The sequence below is a fragment of the Mytilus edulis genome, chromosome 13 (genome assembly GCF_963676685.1).
Source record: "Mytilus edulis chromosome 13, xbMytEdul2.2, whole genome shotgun sequence".
In the NCBI taxonomy this organism is placed as follows: Eukaryota; Metazoa; Mollusca; class Bivalvia; order Mytilida; family Mytilidae; genus Mytilus; species Mytilus edulis.
Window position 1 is genome coordinate 52,143,752 of NC_092356.1, and position 19,387 is coordinate 52,163,138.

Below are 19,387 nucleotides of genomic sequence, written 5' to 3' on the forward strand. Positions count from 1 at the left end.
TTGTTTATTCTTTAGTTTTCTATGTTGTGTCATGTGTGCTGTTTTTTGTTTGTCTTTTTCATTTTTAGCCATGGCATTGTCAGTTTGTTTTAGATTTGTGAGTTTGACTGTCCCTTTGGTATCTTTCGTCCCTCTTTTTTGAGAATATAGTCCTTTCTTATTCACGTGTTTGAATGATATCTTAAGCAACAGCAAGACAATGAAAATAAAATGTTCCGCATGGCGCAGCTAATTACGACCGACGAGATTGAACCATGAAGAGGGTCAAGTATTGACACTAATATATTCAAGCTTGATTTGGATTGTGATTAAATATTTTACTCATCATATGGGTGACAGAATGAATTTTGTCGAAGAACTAAAGAATAGAAATTGGATTTTTACCTATTTTGATCCAATATATTGTTGGATTCAACATATCAAATAACCACAAGTATAGAGATTTACTTTGATTCAGCATATATAATATACCCTTCAATTCATTTTTTTGTTAAAATGAAATTCGGTATAATCTTTGACCTTTTGGAACTAAATGTGGACAAAAAACTAAAATAAAAAGATCGTTAGATTTAATATATATTAAAGAATCATAAGTATTCAAGACATTGAGTTAAACCCCATTGAAATTGCTAAAGAAATAAGCAATTTGTACAAAGTATTAAAGAAGTGTATTTTTTTCCTTTATTTTCCCAAATGGTATTAAAGGGACATAACCCCCGAAATCATTCTCAATCTTCATTTTATTGTATTTAACATTTTGGTACAATTAAATAAAGATTCATAGATTCGTATACTCAAGTTATTGTCCAGAAACATATTCCACGCCCCTTTTGACCCCTTATTCTTAAACGGTTTGGACCACTATAACCCCCATAATCAATCCCAACTTTCATGTTTAGTTATACAACCGTCTGATACAATTGATTAGAGATACATACAGTTATACTCAAGTTATTGTCTAGAAACATATCAATATCTTCAAAAGACGACAACGACATATAATACGAACGAACACATTGTATAAAAATGTATATCTGAGGGTAATAACTCTCTGAACAGGACAACAGAATTTGTGAAATTTCAAGGACAAATACATTTGGTGTTCATAATTTTTGCAATTTACACTTTGTACCTAGTTCTTATATTTTCCATGAACTATTAGTATTGCTCTTGTCAGATGTCAACATGACCACGAAAACGAACTTTGTAGTTGACCACCCAATAGAAGACATACTTTGGCTTCAATCCATTATCAGTAGAATTTTTTAAAGAAAAGTTTTTGGATGACAGACGAATAGATGAGGGATGCAAAGAATAACAAGTGCGCTAAGCAGGTCGACTCTTAAGTTTTGCTCAAACAGTAAAATAAAATACAAAATACAGATATTTACATAAAATTAAAAAACCCAGTTGAACTGAACATTCATTTAAACATCAGCCGTAAAAGAAGATGTAATCCTTGACTATGTATTACTGTAGTTAACATAGCTGTCCTGTTATACCTCACTTGAAAACGTGGGTGCAAGAAGCAATTAAACCGAGTTCTGTTCTTTAAATAAGAATATTTTAAAAAAAATTACATGGGGAACAGGCTGATATCACTCTAAAGCAGGATAAAATATTTTATTAAAACATCTCGTGCTTCATAGTCATAACATTTTTATTTTTTCACAGTTTTTAATTAAATATCTAAAATATATTATTGATATTGTCCTAAAATTGAATTTGAATATAATAATATGTAATATAAAAAAATCAGGATAAATTCGTTACAGAGTGTTCAATTGTCCTGATACGGAATTTATCGGGTCAATAAAATTCTCGTATTAGGACAATTGCACACTGTGTAACTAATATTATTATAACATCTCATTTCATATAAACAATATTGGTGAGATCATAATCTAGTTAATTTCAGTTTTATTAAGCTATATTTCTAGGGGTCGCTATCAGTCGAATTCCATTTTCAGATCTCATGACTGCAGAAATTTTCTTCATGACTTTATGATTAGGATCCAGTGATAGATGAAATCTGCAAAAAAACCATGTGTATTATTGATAACTATTTAATTTTAGAAACAGTGTAAATCATTCATTAAACGTTATGTTTTTCTTTAACACTTACAACTTTTTGGAATTTCGGTCCTCAATACTTGTTTGGCTTTTCAACTGTTTTGATATGAGCGTCACTGATGAGTCTTATGTAGACGAAACGCGCGTCTGGCGTATTAAATTATAATCCTGGTACCTTTGATAACTATTTTATAACATAGGTCTGAAGGTTCAGCTACCAAAAACGATAGATTTACAAGATGATAATGTTAACGACAGAAATGAAGATAATGATGACGGATTGGTGTTTAGAGTCAAATATAACATTTATATTAGGAGGATAACAAGGCGATGTGATATCCGCAGTATAAACCCTGTTTTGTACTAGATCAACAGCCTGTGCCGAATTTAAAAAATGCTTCTGTACAAGGTTACACGTTGCAACACGATCTTTACTTTTCATTTTAACGTTTTCACTGCTAATAATTGGCAACAGTCCTTTTGCGCCAATTACTGTTTTTCAGGGGTGCCATTTGCGCCAATTTTTGTCTCCCAAATGTATCACTTACGCCAATATTCGGAACTCATTTGCGCCAATTTACATGTACACATATCTATCATAAATATTAAGGGTTTATATTTAGTCTTAGTTTTGGCTCAAAAAGTATCATATATTCGGAGATATTTCACCATGAAGATGAGCATCTGGAGTAATGACTTAAAATGCATTAGACAGTCCGTGTACAGAGGGAGAAATACGTTTAGGAAAAAAAATGCGTCCTTTTGCGCCACAACTTTTTGTCTCCAGTGCTACGTTTGCGCCACCTGTTTTAAAATTACATTGTTTCATTTGCGCCAAAGATGAAGTATAATTATGATTGCGCCAATCAGAAGAAAAATGACTTCCCTCCTCCTTTATTCGGACTTGGAACAGTTAGTTCACACGGCAAATGTTTCCTTTTCTGAAACATATCTTGTACCTACTGCTGCTGCATGGGTACTTTCCAATTTAATGTATGAAGAAGCTTGTTACTTCACTTTATTGTCCAAAAATACAAAAAATGAAGGATGGGATGCATAAACAGTTCGTAATAATTCCTGTGGAATGCTTCTGTTCCGTTACTGGTACATCTTGCGGTAGATAGAGTCTCAGCCCATACGGATGGTGGGAACAAAGCACTATGTCATCAACATATGTGGCTAAGACATTATCAGGAGTAGCCTATATTTTCTTCTCTTTTGGCATATTTTGCATTAAACATTCAGAAAAGCAATGAGTTTTCTTCTCTCTCTGTAAATGGACTGTCTAATGCATTTTAAGTCATTACTCTCCAGATACTCATCTTCATGGTGAAATATCTCCAAATATATGATACTTTTTTAGCCAAAAATAAGACTAAATACATATAAATCATTAATATTTATGATAGATATGTGTACAGGTAAATTGGCGCAAATGAGTTCCGAATATTGGCGCAATTAATACATTTGGGAAACAAAATTTGGCGGAAATGATACCCCTGAAACACAGTAATCATGGCGCAAAAAGAATGCTGCCAAAATATCAGACAATAGCGGAGTATCAACCCCACGGTCATAATAAATTATGAGCTATACTGTTTACAAATACTTTAAATATACAACCTTAACAATTTGACTTTAACAAATGTATTATACACTGAATACTATTGATACACCTTAAAGTCAGAAGTTACACTGAATAAATAATTTCATGAATTGTTATCAAGTTTTTGTATACAGCTGCAGTGAATGTTAAACTTTAAATGAATTTAAATCGAAAAAATAAAGCATGTATCTCTCTTATTTTCCTCAATTATAAAATATACTGAATATTATGATTTAAAATATATGAACATTTAAATTGAAAGCACTTAAAATTGGAGAATAGGTTCATAAATTTGTTTTAAAATAATCGAATCTACATTGCCAAAGCATATATTATTCTTATGAATTGATAATTTGTAAAAAAAATGATACATACAATATTCGTTTGATGTATATAAATATTCAAGAGTGCAACAACTTCGTTTGTGTAATCACCATCAGCGTAATGGTCCATTTACTGTTCATCGACGTGTGAATTATAACGTAGTTTCATAAACACAAAAAATATTTTACACTTACTTTCGTAAAATGTTAGCGATCACCACCTTTTCTTCATTCATTGCAAAGTGCTGTCCTATACAATTTCTACAAATACATTTAAAGCAGCAAAAGTTAGAATGCCAATTACAATTATATAATGTTTGAAAATTCATTCATCTATCAAAGTGTTTTTTTATTTGAAACAATTTCATTATTCATTGTGTGAAATATGGAAAAAATGTTTAATATATATATTCTAACCGATATAATTTTCTGCTTTATTATGATAAACAAAAATATACGATTCCTTAATAAACATATAAACCAATAAAAGCCAAATAAAAGTCAGGAAAGTATGCAAACACTGAACCATATACCTTGGTCCAGCAGAAAATGGAGTAAATGCAAAAGAGTCTTTGTTTTTAAGATTTTCAGGTAGAAATCTGTCTGGGTTAAATTCCATAGGATCTTCCCATACATGTGGATTATGATGAAGGTTGTAAAGATGGAGAGTAAACCGGCAACCAGCAGGAAAGGTGGTACCATCTATCTCAACGTCTTTTGTAATTTTTCTCATGATAAATGGTACTGGAGAATGCAATCTTAAAGCTTCTTTTATGCAACGTCCTAGATAGTCCATCTTGGATAAATCATCCCTAAAATAAAAAAATAAAATGGTAATAAATTCAAGCATATATATGTATTTTGTTCCTATCAAAATTTTAAAGATTTCTTTTCAACAGTTCTTAAAGTAATTTGAAAAAGAGGGACTTGCATCTTTCACACAGTAACGGAAAAGTTGGTAGTTGACATATTTTAAAAGACTTAATGAGAACACCGCATGTTTGAGCCTGTCCCAAGTCAAGTGCCTCTGGCCTTTGTTAGTCTTGTATGATTTTTAATTTCAGTTTCTTGTGTATAATTCGGAGTTTAGTATGACGTCCATTATCACTGAACTAGTTTGCATATTTGTTAAGGGGCAATCCGTGAAGGACTCCCCCGGGTGAGAGAGTTTCTCGCTACATTGAAGACCCATTGGTGGACTTCGGCTGTTGTCTGCTCTATGGTTAGATTGTTGTCTCTTTGACACGTTCTACATTCTCTATCTTACCCTTTTCTTTTTTTACGGAAATAGCTGAAATTAAGTTTTTAGTCTTTCAATTTTCGACAATCAGTGCGAGCAAGTGCTGAGAACTAAAATTAAAGTGGAGATGTTTTCTTCATTAGACATGAGACTCTTACCACTCAAAGCTATCTGTATCTTTGTCTTTCATTATGCTGTCTATTTCATTCTGTGCTAACTTTTGATACTCTTGATGTTCTGCAAGAGAATACAACGCCCAAGATATCCCACTAGAAGTTGTGTCGTGTCCTTCAATGTGAAAAGAGAAAAATAAGATACAAACTACAGAGTAAGTCTGATACCCATACTTTAAAGAAAGAAAACAACAATTCCCAAGATATCCAACTAGAAGTTGTGTCGTGTCCTACAATGTGAAACATACAAACTAACTTTGATACTTTAACTTTTGAACAAAGCAATAACAATTCCAAAAATGAGTTGTTGAGCACACCTCCTGGTGCTGGACTATTTCGCTGCGTTGAAGACCCAGTGTGGCCTTCGATTGTTACCCTCAGTTTAGACACAAACAGATGTAAAGTTAAATTATTTTACGTGCAAGCGACCTTCTTCCGTTATCTCTCTTTAAACAACTGAATTCACAATAAAAAAATCAAGTCAAGCTACCTATAAGATGGTAAATAATCTGAACAATTAAGGTAATAAGAGGCGGATCATGCATCCCTTAGACAAAGTTTTTTTTTTTTAAAGCAAATGACCTATAGTTGCTTAAATCATTTGGGTTCTTTTGGATATTTCTCTCATTGTTTATCATACCACATCTCCTGATTTTCAAATGTCTTTAATTAAATAGGATTATAAACCTTCAAATAAGAATGTATCTGCCTCGTTTCTGATCTCCAGAGGTGTCAGTCCAACGCCTTCTTCGTCTTTGGCTGATAGTAAAATATCTAAGAAATCCAAATATCTTTTTCTGTCAATGTTCATACTTTGTTCTTTTTTCTAGAAAGTTAAACAAAAAATAAGTTATAGATTCATCTCAGGAAAAGTAAGAAAATACAAAATATACATCATAATGCAAACAAAAAGAAGAATAACTTTATTGGAGCACTGTTTTTTATTTGGGTTTTCATAGATAACCGGGAGAATAGCATATGACCATTATATTTTGAAAAAAAAAACATCGAACACAATTATTTTTTAATATTTAGATTCGAAATAAACCGACGACAACTGTGCTTAATTTTATATATACTGATTTATCTTCAGTTAAATAATGGGATTTTCATCATTAAGATTTCATTTTTATAGAATCTTTTATCATGAATTACGAATACAACAAAAGTAGTAAATATCATTTTTTTCATTGTTTCATAGATGCTGATTTAGGTGTATCATTTGTAAGTCTTTCATCATCGTAGTGTTTTTGTGTATTCTTGTTGAGTCTGTATGCATCTATTACTTTTTACTGATATTGTCTATTTGACCACACTAAAGAAAACTTATTTGATACTCACTAAAACGTTTTTACGACTGTCTATAATATCTTCTGTCACTTTGTGCACATAGTCACAATGCTTTTTAAATGTTCGACCATTTGTTGTAAGATAATATACGGAATCAAAATGTAACCATGGAGATCTGATAAAGAAATTAACCCCTAGTTATACATTATCTAAATATGAAAATAATTTATGCTACTTTAGGCATAGACATCAAAAGAAAAACGAATACGATCCGCTATAAATCTCTTTATTAGTATGAATAAAACTCGATCCGCTAATTTACATTTTTGATCTTCAGTTAACTTTAATCCTACCATTTATCCCATGACTGCTTATCATATCGTATATCAAATTTAAACATGTTTTTCGACAAACTTTATGTTATAAGGTACACACGAAAAAGCTGTATTACTAAAACAGTATGTTTTACCTAGCTCTTTCTAACCATAGCTGAGCCAACTCATTCACGGCTTTGACATACGGATGTGACTCCCTAGAAACAGAAACATTACATGAAGATATTTATCAAAATTCAATCGGTTTCCCCCCTGGCTTGATTTTTAAGATCACGCGTATCTTTAAAAGAGCTAAAATGTTTGCTCGTAGATTTTTTTACTGACAGTATCTCACACCTCGAACGCATCTTCTTACGAAATAACATAAGAAAATCACTGGAAAGGCAAATCCTTTCATCTTACGAAAAATCCTCATATTCATTTTTCTCATCAAACACGAGGAATATCTTTGTTCAAATTGTTCGCATTAATAATTACTGCGGATTCATTATCTTAGTGGAAAAGTTGACGAAAGATTTCAAAGGGACATTCAAACTCATAACTCGAAAATAAACTGACAACACCATAGCTAAACAAACGAAAAAAGACCAACAGGCAAACAACAGTACATAAAACATAACATAGAAAACTAAAGAGTAAACAACACAAACCCCACTGTGGGTGATCTCACCGGTGCTCCGGAAGGGTAAGCAGATCCTGCTTCACAAGTAGTACCAAGTAAAGCAAAACTTGTGGGTAAAGATAACAACAAAGATAAATGCTCAACGGAATTTTTCTTTAATATGCTTGTATACAGGCTTTGGCAAAACCACAAAATCAAGTATCGATTTAATAGCAACATATTCCTAATCCACGAAAATGAAAGAATCCACAGAAAACGATACTACTCCCAGTGCTTCCTTTCTAGGCAATGTCAGTACTTTTTTTTAAGGATACGATGTATGAGTGCCCATGGGAAACTCTCCATCCATGTCACAATTAGTAAAAGAACTCCCTTCAACACGGAGCCTTGGCTCTGATGGAAAAGCAAGCTATACAGATCCCCAAAATGTCTAGTGTAAAACAATTCGAACAGGAAAACCAACAGTTTAATCTATAAAAACAAACGAATAACGAGAAACTCTTATAAACCACATCAACCCATATAGCCTTATTGTTTAGTCAAAACACTTGGCATATTAAGTATTGTAAGTTTCAATCACTAATGTTATTTCTGTCTTTCCCTCTCGTTTTGCAATCATTTTCAAAGGAGAAAGCATATCTCAGAAGTATAATCTTACCCTCTCGTTTGGCAATCATTTTCATAAGAGAAAGCACATCTCAGAATTATATCCAATGTACATAAACTGACATTTTCAAAAGCTTCAAAACTCGCACCAGATTCAGCACATTTAGATATTTTATTCTGAAACAGAGCAAAGTGTACAATTGATTTTAAAAAACAAATATTCATCTTTTGTAGAAAAAAATATTATTGAATGACAAGAAACTGAAAGACAATTGAAAGGGAAAAAGAAGGAACAGGAGGTTAAGAGGTTAGATGTATTTTTCCTGTGGAAATTTTAAAAGAGTCAACAAATGCAGAAGACCATATCGTGCTGCTATTTTCTGCCTTATGAAAATATATCCATGTTTGGTGTTGCAATGCCTTAATAGATTCGATGGATGCATCCTATACTAGTTAAAATAGTGAGAGGGAAATTTTGAAGGAGTTACGTTATGACGGTGTCAATATACAGGCTAAAACATTAAACTGGCAATCTCTTTTAATATATTTGATTTTGGATTGATATACTATACGTACAGATGGGCGAGTCCTAACTCGCATAACTTAAATTCCCAATCAGTTATTAAGACTGGTTCACAGGTTACTGTAAATTTGCAACGGGTTTGAGAATTGCTTCGACCGGTCATAGGACCAAAATAAGTTAACTTAGAAAAGCAGACTGGATCCAAGGTCTGTCTGTACGACTGCCGAAATCTGTATAATATATATTGTCCTAACCTATATGTTTGGCAGTGTTTTGCGTTTTTTACTACTTACCACTAGAATATCAGCACAATCGTTGTATACTTTAACATAAGGTTTAAGAATTTCAAAATGAAATGCAGGAGTGAGTAAACGTCTAGACCTCGCCCATCTGTCACCATCACTTATCAGTAGTCCTTCACCTAACCATGGAATAGCGTACTCGTATACCCCACCAAGGCCACGTGGTTTGGGCTCTATGAAACAAAAGCACAAACTATGGACATAAAATATTATATTGTAATTCATATTATGATTTAAGTAGTTAACGAAAGTCCTTTCAGAAAAAAAAAACCAGACAAAATAGCACAGTAAAAAAAAGAAAATAGAAAGGAAACATACTTTTTATACATTGTGACTAGGATGTGGAGTTTTCTCGTTGACATTCATACCACATCATATATATATATATATACAGAAAACACCTCATAGAGAAACAAATCACAAAATCTTAAACATAACCAAAAATAAAAAAAGACCTTTATATCCCTCTCCGATCTAAGACCAAAAAAAGAAGGAAAATTAGCCAAACAAACAAAGAAATATTTCCTAAAGCCATCACCCCAATCTCCCCAAAGAATAATTACTTGCTCTTTTATTAAATTTACAGCAACATGTTAATTCCTATAATTTTATTACTGTTTATTTGGAATACAAACCTGACGTTTTAAGAATAACTTTAATTGTATCTGGATGGTAAAGCAGAACATGCGGCAAAAATCCTCCAGCCCATATTCTATGCAACTTTGGCCATTTACATATGTTCTCATAATGGCGACGTAAACGTTCCTCAGAGTCTATAGGATACTAGAAAAAGAGTAGTGATATTAATTAATTTGCAAAATACAACTATCAAAATGTTTGTGTCGGTCCCGTAGGCGTCAATAGTGATTTGTTTCGGAGCGTATTTCTCCAATTGAATTTCCTATCCGAAATTGCTAAAATATAACGAAAAGTATAGTTCGTTAATGTTTTAATACATTTTTTGTCTAAATATATAAGAAATGGTGATGTAAACTTCGTACCATTTATGTTATTTCTACCATTGGGTCGATATCTCTACTTGCGGACTATATAAGTCACCGAGTGTATCACCAACTCAGTACTTTCGTAATGGCATGAACGTACGGATATTGTTTAATATAAATTTCCGTTTTACAATTTACAATTTCGAAATCAAATCATTTGAAGTTAAGGATTGCGTTTCTCTAGTGTAGCTTTTATTTATTGTACTGGTTTTGAATTACATTTTATTGTTTATGTTAGGTTTCGGACTTTAAAATAGATAGGCCTCGAGCATTACTGAATAGAATTCAATTGTCGAAATGCCATTTGGTGTAGTTTGATATGACACAGTTAATTTTATTATATATATAAAACCCTGTTCGGATTCTTTCCTCAATATCCAGAGATCACTTGCCAGACCAATCGAAATATTGCTTTGTTCTTTTAGACTATTCACGAAGATCATGATGGTGGGGCTCTTCATTTTTGTCTTTTTTAACTGTAAGGTCATTATACTCAACAGCTGAGATCAGGATTAAACATAATAAAAATTATATCTATAATTTCAACTATATAACAATTAATAAGAAAGTCAGCAAAGCAATTACCGTATGCAAATTACCATGCAACCAGTTAAAATCATCTGGACCGGGAAGATTATCATAAAACTGCCGTTTCTTCCTGAATCGAATCACTGATATGACTAGGTATGATAATACAATAACACCAAACAGGGCTAGAAATGGAGAGCCTAAACTTTCGACTGGAACCAGTGCCATGGCTCTCTTTTGTCCTGAAATGGATGTGATATAAATTAGTGGAGAAGATAATATTTTAAGTGTTTACTGGCCTCCAGGTTGCTTTCTGTAACTGCAAGTTCTCTTAGATAGGTACTTTGTGTTGTTGTCTAATTATATGTTGTCTTGTTAGGTAAAAGCCCTGTTCGCAAACATGTTCTACTCAGTCAAATTCTGTAGAAGTATGTGATTGAGTGGCTGTCGTCGTTTACTGCGTGTCATATTTTATAAATTATTTTTCGTTTATCTGCTAATCATAAATTTGTTCGTTATTTTTTTTATTTAATTTGTTTAACATTAGTCTTATCGGGGCCTTTTATAGATTGCTATTCGATATATACTAGTTGAGGCCGATATATACACGATGATCTACAATGTATCGTCGCTTATAATCCACGTCATTTGGTGTCTGGTGAATAGTTTTACATTAGCAACCATACCACAACTTCCAATTCGAGGCAGCAACGATACGACAAAAACAAATCAAAACAACATCAATAATTCTACAAAGAAGCTGATAAGAATATGTAAAAGCATTAATACAAAATAGGGGAAAATAAAACACACAAAAATAGAATAAAAAAGAAATGAAATGAAATGAAAAATTGAAGACACAATTTTAATAATCACATGGACTAATGTTTATGAAAATTCGTTTTATTATCAAGTTGTGAATTCGTTCCGTGAAAAAACAAGACAAATGTTTTTTTTTTTTTTTTTTTTTAGATCTTTCCACTTGTCTCTGGAAAGACCTATTGGTTAACTTTTTCTTCTTATTATCTCTTTTTTTCTTCTTCCGCCACCTATTTTTGTCGAACAGTTATTGCGATTTTAAAACTTTTCCTTTTTAGTCGAACAGCTTTTATTGTAAAAGTTATCTCCCGCCATTTGAGAGTTATTTCCCATTTTGTATTTTAAGTTAGAAAAAAGTCATTGTACCTGGTAAATCATAATATGGGTTATTGGCGGAAAGACCTTCAATTGTTCTCTGAACAATTAGTTTATATTTTTAGTTGTAATTGTTTGTTTTGTGTCAAGAAAAAAAACATTTAATTAATCTACCTAATCTTTCTAAATTGTCCTTTTACTCCTTATTACGTATTTCTTTCCTTTCTCTGCACCTGCATACATGTACTTTGCTAAGTAGTAATGATATACTGGTCTACTAAAGTGTGTATGTATGTGGTTACGGAAATGTCTCAAGTTTATCTGACCGATGAACTCTTCCTGATAAGTATGTAATTTGTTTTATTTAAGTAGCTATTTTGTTTTTTGATATATATACACTTCCTACAAATGTCATTGACCGATTTAAAACGGAAGACAGTCTGACGACTATTATGACGATCATGATCATCCTATGGGGAGGGTCTTCACCTCTGTGTTCCTTAGATTTGAGGCCAGTTTATCCTAGTTTTTATTCCTTTTTTGTCGATTATTCGCTATTCTGTATTTCCATGCACGCCTTCGTATCTATTCTTTATATATATGCACCAAATTATTCTCTATTCTCTATTCCTTACTCGCTCTATTAATGGTATTCTCCGTATTATGTTAACCTCATCACTTACCCTCAGTCATACATGTACATACGTCATTTGTCCCAATTTATAAAAAATAAAAGTCGGTAGACGCACATTCAATGGTATTGACTTGTTTTTAAGATAAGCCTATCCTTCTTAATTTAACAATGTTATTAGACAGAAAACAAATTTATATATTGTTGACAATTTTCTAAATTATTGTATCCATGCATTTTATAAATTTTATCACGTTAACATTCTCACCTGTAATACCTGTATCCTTCAAACAATGTATACAAACCTTTATATTTATCTAAGTTTAAAGTTCACATAACATAATAATATCATATACGCCAATATTCACATGTATATATCGTATATCTCCACATCTCTAGTCCATTTTCTACCAGGTGTAAAACCACATTAATTTTTGAGAAGTGCTATATAATTGCGTGTGTGTAACGGTTAAAGTGCTTGACCGTTAACTGTTCAGTAACAAGATTAATATCATAGAGTACAGTATTTTCAAGGCGTCTCACGGGCATCCATATAGACTTGATATAGCGTTTTTTCTTTTGTGTATTCATTGCTCAAGGTGTTGAATGCCACATTGAGTGACGTTGAATATTTCACAACGGTCATTTTTATTGGTGGGGGGGGGGGGGGGGGGGCTGGAGTACGTTGATCGAACTACTGACCTTTAGTTAGCAGAAATAACTGAAACCTTTTCAACTACTATTGGAGTGGAAAATGACTTCTTCGTGGTTTGAATTCACCACAACCTCAGATTTAACAACCTAGTTACAACTGTTGCCACTCTCCTACCTATCATCCCGTTAGAATACGATTGAGCTCTTTATTTCATTGATGAAGTCTTTCTAGTCAAGATGAAGAACAGCAATAACACAACGTTTCTTTCATTTTCGAATTTCTTGATGCTGTTTTTCTCAATATGCTTATTAACTCTAAATGTTCTGCTTTCTTAATTTAATAAATAATAGGCATTCCTTTCCAACTATTTTTTTTTTACAGTTTGTTTTTATGACATGTTTAATTCCGTCGCATTCTATATGGACCTTTCCCAGTAAGGACCCTGTACTTAGTGTTGATTTACTGCATACCATATTTGTTTTTGTTTGTTATTGGCAGCATAGTTCAGGCAGTTTTTTTTTAAATTTCTTTTCAATTGTGACATATTTTCTTTTGTCGGTACAATATGTCATGGGCTTTGTTTATTGTTAAAGGCCTTACGATGAATTTTTATTGTTTAATACATCCTCGTCCTTGGTCCGTGGAGAATAGAGCTTAATCTTATATCATATATTACATCTCCGTATTTTTATACTCGATATTTTTGATTCTTTATGCAAAAGAGCAAATATCTAAAGATTTAATTTGATGATATTTTCAAAATGTAATAAATAGCTTTGAGTTTACTTCCAAAACAAACAATTGCTTTGAGTGTCCTTTTTGTAAATAAGATTGAAAGTATTATTTTTCATAACTGGAAATTTAACAAATTCTGAAATTTGGAAAATCTATCAAATTTGTAGTCCATCAGATAGGTGCAATATATGAAGGAATTGTGCACTTCGTGTTAAAAGCACCAAATTTTGCTCAAACATACTTCTGTCTATACTCTTCAATTTTAGATATGGAGGCAAGCTGGAAATATAGTTAACTTCCGGTAAATTCCAAAATGGCGGATGCATATATAAATTTCGACTTTTTTTAATTCTCTTTCAATTTTTTTTAGTTCAAACAACAAGAACTGATGTTTTAATTTGATCTGACTCACATCAGACGGTTTTCAGTGTTGTTTTTATTGAAACATCATTTTGGTGACGTTTGATCAACTTCCGGTCTAAATTTCGTGTTTAAATTCAAGAAAAATGCCGACTTTTAATTTGCAAAAAAGTGAGAAGAAGGATGTAATAAAATCATGCATTTACTTTGGCGACCATTAAAATTCATTTATGGTGAATAATAGTGTTTCATTATTATTTTTGAATGAAGATAGACATATAATTCAAGAGTCTACATAACAATTCGAAGAGCAGGAAGATCTTCGTCAAATATTGACGAGGTTGACCTGACTTTATTTTAGTTCATTTATATGTTTTAGAGTTTAGTGTGACGTCTACTTTCACTGAACTAGTACAACATTTTATATAGGGGCCAGCTGAGGACCACCTCCGGGTGCGGAAATATTTCGCTGAATCGAACACTCATTGGTGGCCTTCGGCTGTTGTCTGCTCATTGGTCGAATTGTTGTCTCTTTGACATATTCCCCATTTCCATTCTCATTTCTAAATGTATAATTTGTCATAGTATGACAGACAAATAGCTGCAATGCCCTTCATCGGCAATATTGGTGCAAGATATTTGACTTTTGCGGAAAATATCATAAAATACAAAGAACTTTAATGTTTACCGTCTACCGACCAATCTGAATACACAATATGATGGCATCGGTCTTTCACGTACTATATGCAAAAAAAAAAAAAATGCCACAGGGTACAAGACCTGACATCTACAGATCAATTCAACAGAAATAAAGAGAGATAAAAAATGACATCAAAAGGATACAGATGATATATAAAAAAAAAACAGGCAATCGAAGCTGGAAACTCACCCGCACCAGCTTACCATGTAAAATAGCACTAAAAGAATATGTATGTTTCTTATGTGGTTTGTATAAAGTAGATGGTCACCCCAACGAAGAAACAACAAGTAATGTTGATAAGACTGTTCGTCAATGTGTCCTTAAGCTTCAGGACGACAACTTTATTAGACAAGATCAGTGCTGGGGACCTTATTGTACAAGAAACAGAAGACATCAAGAGTTTCTAGTGAAGATGAGATTGAATAAGGAAAAATTAACTCATCATAGATACCAGGATTAAATATTGTATTTACGCCAGACGCGCGTTTCGTCTTCAAAAGTCTCATCAGTGGCGCTTGAATCCAAAAAAGTTAAAAAGGCAAAATAAAGAAAAAAGTTGAAGATCATTGAGGACCGAAATTCCTAAAAGTTTTGCCAAATACAGCTAAGGTAATCTATTCCTGAGGTAAAAAAGCATAATTATTTGAAAAATTCAAAAGTTTTGTAAACAGTAAATTTATGAATATGACCATATCAATGAGAATTCATGTCAGCACAGCTGACTACTGAGCTAGTGATACCCTCGGGGAAATAAAACTCCACCTGCAGTGGCATCGACACAGTGGTTTTAATTAATAGTTATTCCACAAGGACGCTGTGTGTCAGTGTATACTAAGATCACCACGATGGCCGGAGGCCAGAGGGTGATCTAACACGGACACACCAAGTCCGAATGGGATAACTATTTTACATCCAAGCTGTTTTAGATTAGACAGAAAACCATTTACAATTCATAAAATCTAGTTTAGAATGCCACACAACCATTATAATATACTTTATATATTATTATATGATGTATACCCTTAATGACCCTCAAACACGATGAGTAGATATCAAATAATGTCAACTCGCCCCACTTGCCAATCGGCCCACACTATATCGCCACTTTATAAAAAAATCGCCCCACTCTTGTTTACCGACTCGCCCAACTTTTGAAAATGTGTAAAATCAAATTGAAAAATCAGTCTGAAAACTCACTTATTCATGTTATTAACGAAAAAGGTTTTAACCCCTCTGAATAAAGTTTTGACAACTCGCCCCACTTATAAAAAGATCTTGCTTCCTTTCAGTATGTCAAATTACTATGAAATCGTATCCAGTCGTCCTGGTGTAGTGGTATGTGTCGTGGCTTGGTATGTTAAAGGTCTTGAGTTCGAATCCACAGCATATATACTTGATTTTTTCTTAGTGAATTTTGATAGATAATCTTTTCGGTATAATTAATTATAAGTTTTATATAGTGGATTTGACATTCCCGCCAAAATGTTACAGAACAAAGGAAAGCCTGCATAACAAAGAAACCCAAACTGGGGTGATCTGGTAGGGGTGATCCGGCTCAGATCACCCCTGTTAGAACAAAGGAGCTGGGATGTAAATAAACTTATCATAGATACCAGGATTATTTTTTTTATTTACGCCAGACGCGCGTTTTGTCTTCAAAAGAGACACACGAATATACCACATCAGCTTCATTAAAGATTCCATTACCGAGGAAGATTGAGCACTAGTATTCAAGATGTCAGGTTTATTCTAGACGAATAACGAATCTAGGTGTTGCCATTGAAGACAAAGTACATACAACAAGATTAAAGAATAGATTTTGTTTATATTTTACAATTATGGTGGTTTGCATGTGAGAGAGCTTTCACATGTTTGGCTTAGATGGAGAGTTGTCTTAATGGCACGCATACCACAACTTCTTATATATAGAGCTTGCTTATTTACCTGATATTCAAGAATAAAAACAAAGAGAGAGTTTGAACTTGTTTTCAAAGATGATATATGACCCTCTCTTCAGAAAGAAGGTGATGGTGACTTTGACTCAAACTAAATGCAGATTAATAAAGCAGTAATAATCATTCGCAGCGACATGTTTATTGTCTCCTTTGGGTTTGACGGTAGTTTTCCTGTGCACTGTCAGGAGAATTCTGTTCCAAGATCTCTCTTGACTCCTGTTAGTGTAATGTTGTATGGACAAGGTAAACCAACCGACTTTTTTTTCGTAGGAAACAGTAACGATTGCTCTGATGTTAATATTCAACAGCTACATACGAATTCGTAACTCTCCAAAGACCTAGAAATAATCGTCCACTGTCAGACAAGAAAACGTGGAAACTAGTGGATACTTTTTATATTTTTAGGTTTGTGGGTTTGTGCAAGCAATATCAAGAAGATGAAAAGTTTGTAGTTCATAAGTCAAAGATTTTTTTCAGTAATAGCTATCGACTGTGCGCATAAACAAAACAAATGTGTTGTTAAGTCAGATGGAGGCACTGTTAACAGAAAATCCATTAGCCCTGCGAAGATGATCCATGATAGCTTGACCAGAAATGGCAAGACTGGCTAAAGAGTTTGAGAAGAGGGACGAAATATACCAGAGGGACAGTCAAAGATCGATTTCTTGATGAAGAGGACATAACTCCTCATGAGTGTTCAGAACTTATTAAAGATATAGCTTCCTCAGCAATTGTTGATACTATTCGTCGTTCGTTGAATAACAATAGTTGGACAATACCAGTATAAAAAGTTTATCTAAGAGGAAACTGACGAGTTCTTTAAACAGGAAAATCACATCCATCCGCCAGCATTTAATCTGATTTTTTCCTGAAGTGTTTAGAACCATTGACAACCTCAACAGGAGATGTAACTATTGTAGAAACTATAAAGATTGTCGGTACAAAGAGACGTGTTCAAAGGCAAACATGCTAACCACGAAACTTTTAGAGCTACTCACGTGTAGATAAAAACGAAACAGAGCTCTTTCATTTTCTGTGATATAAACTGATGGATGAACATATTTTCGGGAAGATAATTATTGCTATAATTGATACCAATGTAGTAGTCCTTGTTGTGTCCTTCTTTCATTGGACAAATTCAGGTGATATATATATGGGTTGCATTAGGACTTGAAAACACCTCAGATACATTTCATTTCATGAGCTTGCTAACTTTTTAGGACAAGAAAAAGCAAATGCATTGCCTGTTTTCCATGCATTCACTGGATTCAACACTGATGCTTCGATCGCTGGTTAAGGGAAAAACAGCATTGGATACAATGATGGCTTTGAATGGTGTCACAAAAGCATTCCCCGTTATGAGAGACAAGTACCCTGAATGTCGAACCCAATATTACGCCGTCAATCGAACGATTCTTTATTTTGATGTACGATCGAACAAATATATCAGAGAAGGTCAATGATATTCAAACTTTTTATTAAACAAATATCTCCCTACCTTTTTTGTGATATTTTTTACCGGAAGTGACAAAATTCCGAATAAATACTCCGAGGTCTTCAAAGAAATGATACATTATGTCAAATCATGAATACACAATAATATTATTGTATACAAAGCAAACTTTGGCTACCAGTTGTGAGAAGAAAATAACCATTAATCAGTTATCAAAAGCATGTCCGCATTTTTGGTGATTAAACCGGAAGTAGATAAAATCAAGCTTGCCTCCATATCTAATTTTGTTTAGAATAGTCCAAACTAGGTTTCTACCAAATTTTATGCTTTTAACACAAAGTGCACAATTATTCACCTACAGGACTATTGATGTCTATGTCAATCTAGAAGTCCCTTAGCCTTTATATGGTTTTTTTACCTGTTCATATATAAAATTATAGAATAGAAAGTCCTTTACACACAGGTGGATTTTAGGACCCCCATATTGAGTTTCATTTATAATAATGCATAGAGATTTTTTAAGTATCACTGTAATCGTTTGCTTGCCGGTCCCTACCCGCCTCCCTGTTAAAATCTTGGATCCGCACTTGCTTGATATGGATACTTCACCACTATGCGTATATAAAACTCTTTAACTTTTGTTAGAATAATAACATTTAAAGTATCTAAACTTATAAATTTTGATGATATGCATTTTTTGTACTTTTATATGAAATGAAATTTGGAGGACAAACTTTTTTTATTGGATGTTTACGTCTTTTCCGATACTTAAAATGTGGTATAAAGATGTAAATTATTTTTCAAATGCGCAATATAAATCATTCGATAGTAAGCGAATTCTAACATGTAGACTACTTTATATTCCATTAAGTCAAACCGGCAATGTCAAATGATATTTCGTTTTTCTTTTCTTTCTAAATTTGTGTAATATAGATATACATAAAACTACATCTTAATATTAAAATACTGATATACTATTTTTAGCATTTTTACTTCCAGAAATACGTTTGACAATCAATACAAATCTAAATTATTTTTAGCTCAAGTGATGTGAGAAAAATAAGATAAAACTACAGTTTTGCCCGAAATGTGGTATGATTGCAAAGGAGATAACTAGCCATTGAACAACGACTTCAAAC

General features: G+C 32.9%; 1 protein-coding gene across 4 annotated transcripts; it reads right to left on the reverse strand.

Moving 5' to 3' along the window:
* Window positions 1-1,903: 1,903 nt before the first annotated feature.
* On the reverse strand, window positions 1,904-19,025 carry LOC139502343 (cytochrome P450 4F4-like). Of its 4 annotated transcripts, none has more exons than XM_071291791.1 (12): window positions 18,840-19,025; window positions 10,683-10,867; window positions 9,729-9,876; window positions 9,085-9,266; window positions 8,321-8,445; window positions 7,175-7,237; window positions 6,757-6,880; window positions 6,103-6,241; window positions 5,401-5,530; window positions 4,536-4,814; window positions 4,198-4,263; window positions 1,904-2,032 (listed from the first exon to the last, which is right to left on the reverse strand). In XM_071291791.1, exons 2-12 carry the CDS (start codon window positions 10,851-10,853, stop codon window positions 1,924-1,926), a joined length of 1,536 nt encoding a protein of 511 aa, XP_071147892.1. In that variant the 5' UTR covers window positions 10,854-10,867; window positions 18,840-19,025; the 3' UTR covers window positions 1,904-1,923. The 4 variants fall into 4 exon arrangements, with proteins under 4 accessions (XP_071147892.1, XP_071147891.1, XP_071147894.1 ...); XM_071291790.1 differs by lacking the exon at window positions 18,840-19,025 and adding an exon at window positions 12,696-13,045; XM_071291793.1 differs by lacking the exon at window positions 18,840-19,025 and adding an exon at window positions 12,249-13,045.
* Window positions 19,026-19,387: the final 362 nt, after the last annotated feature.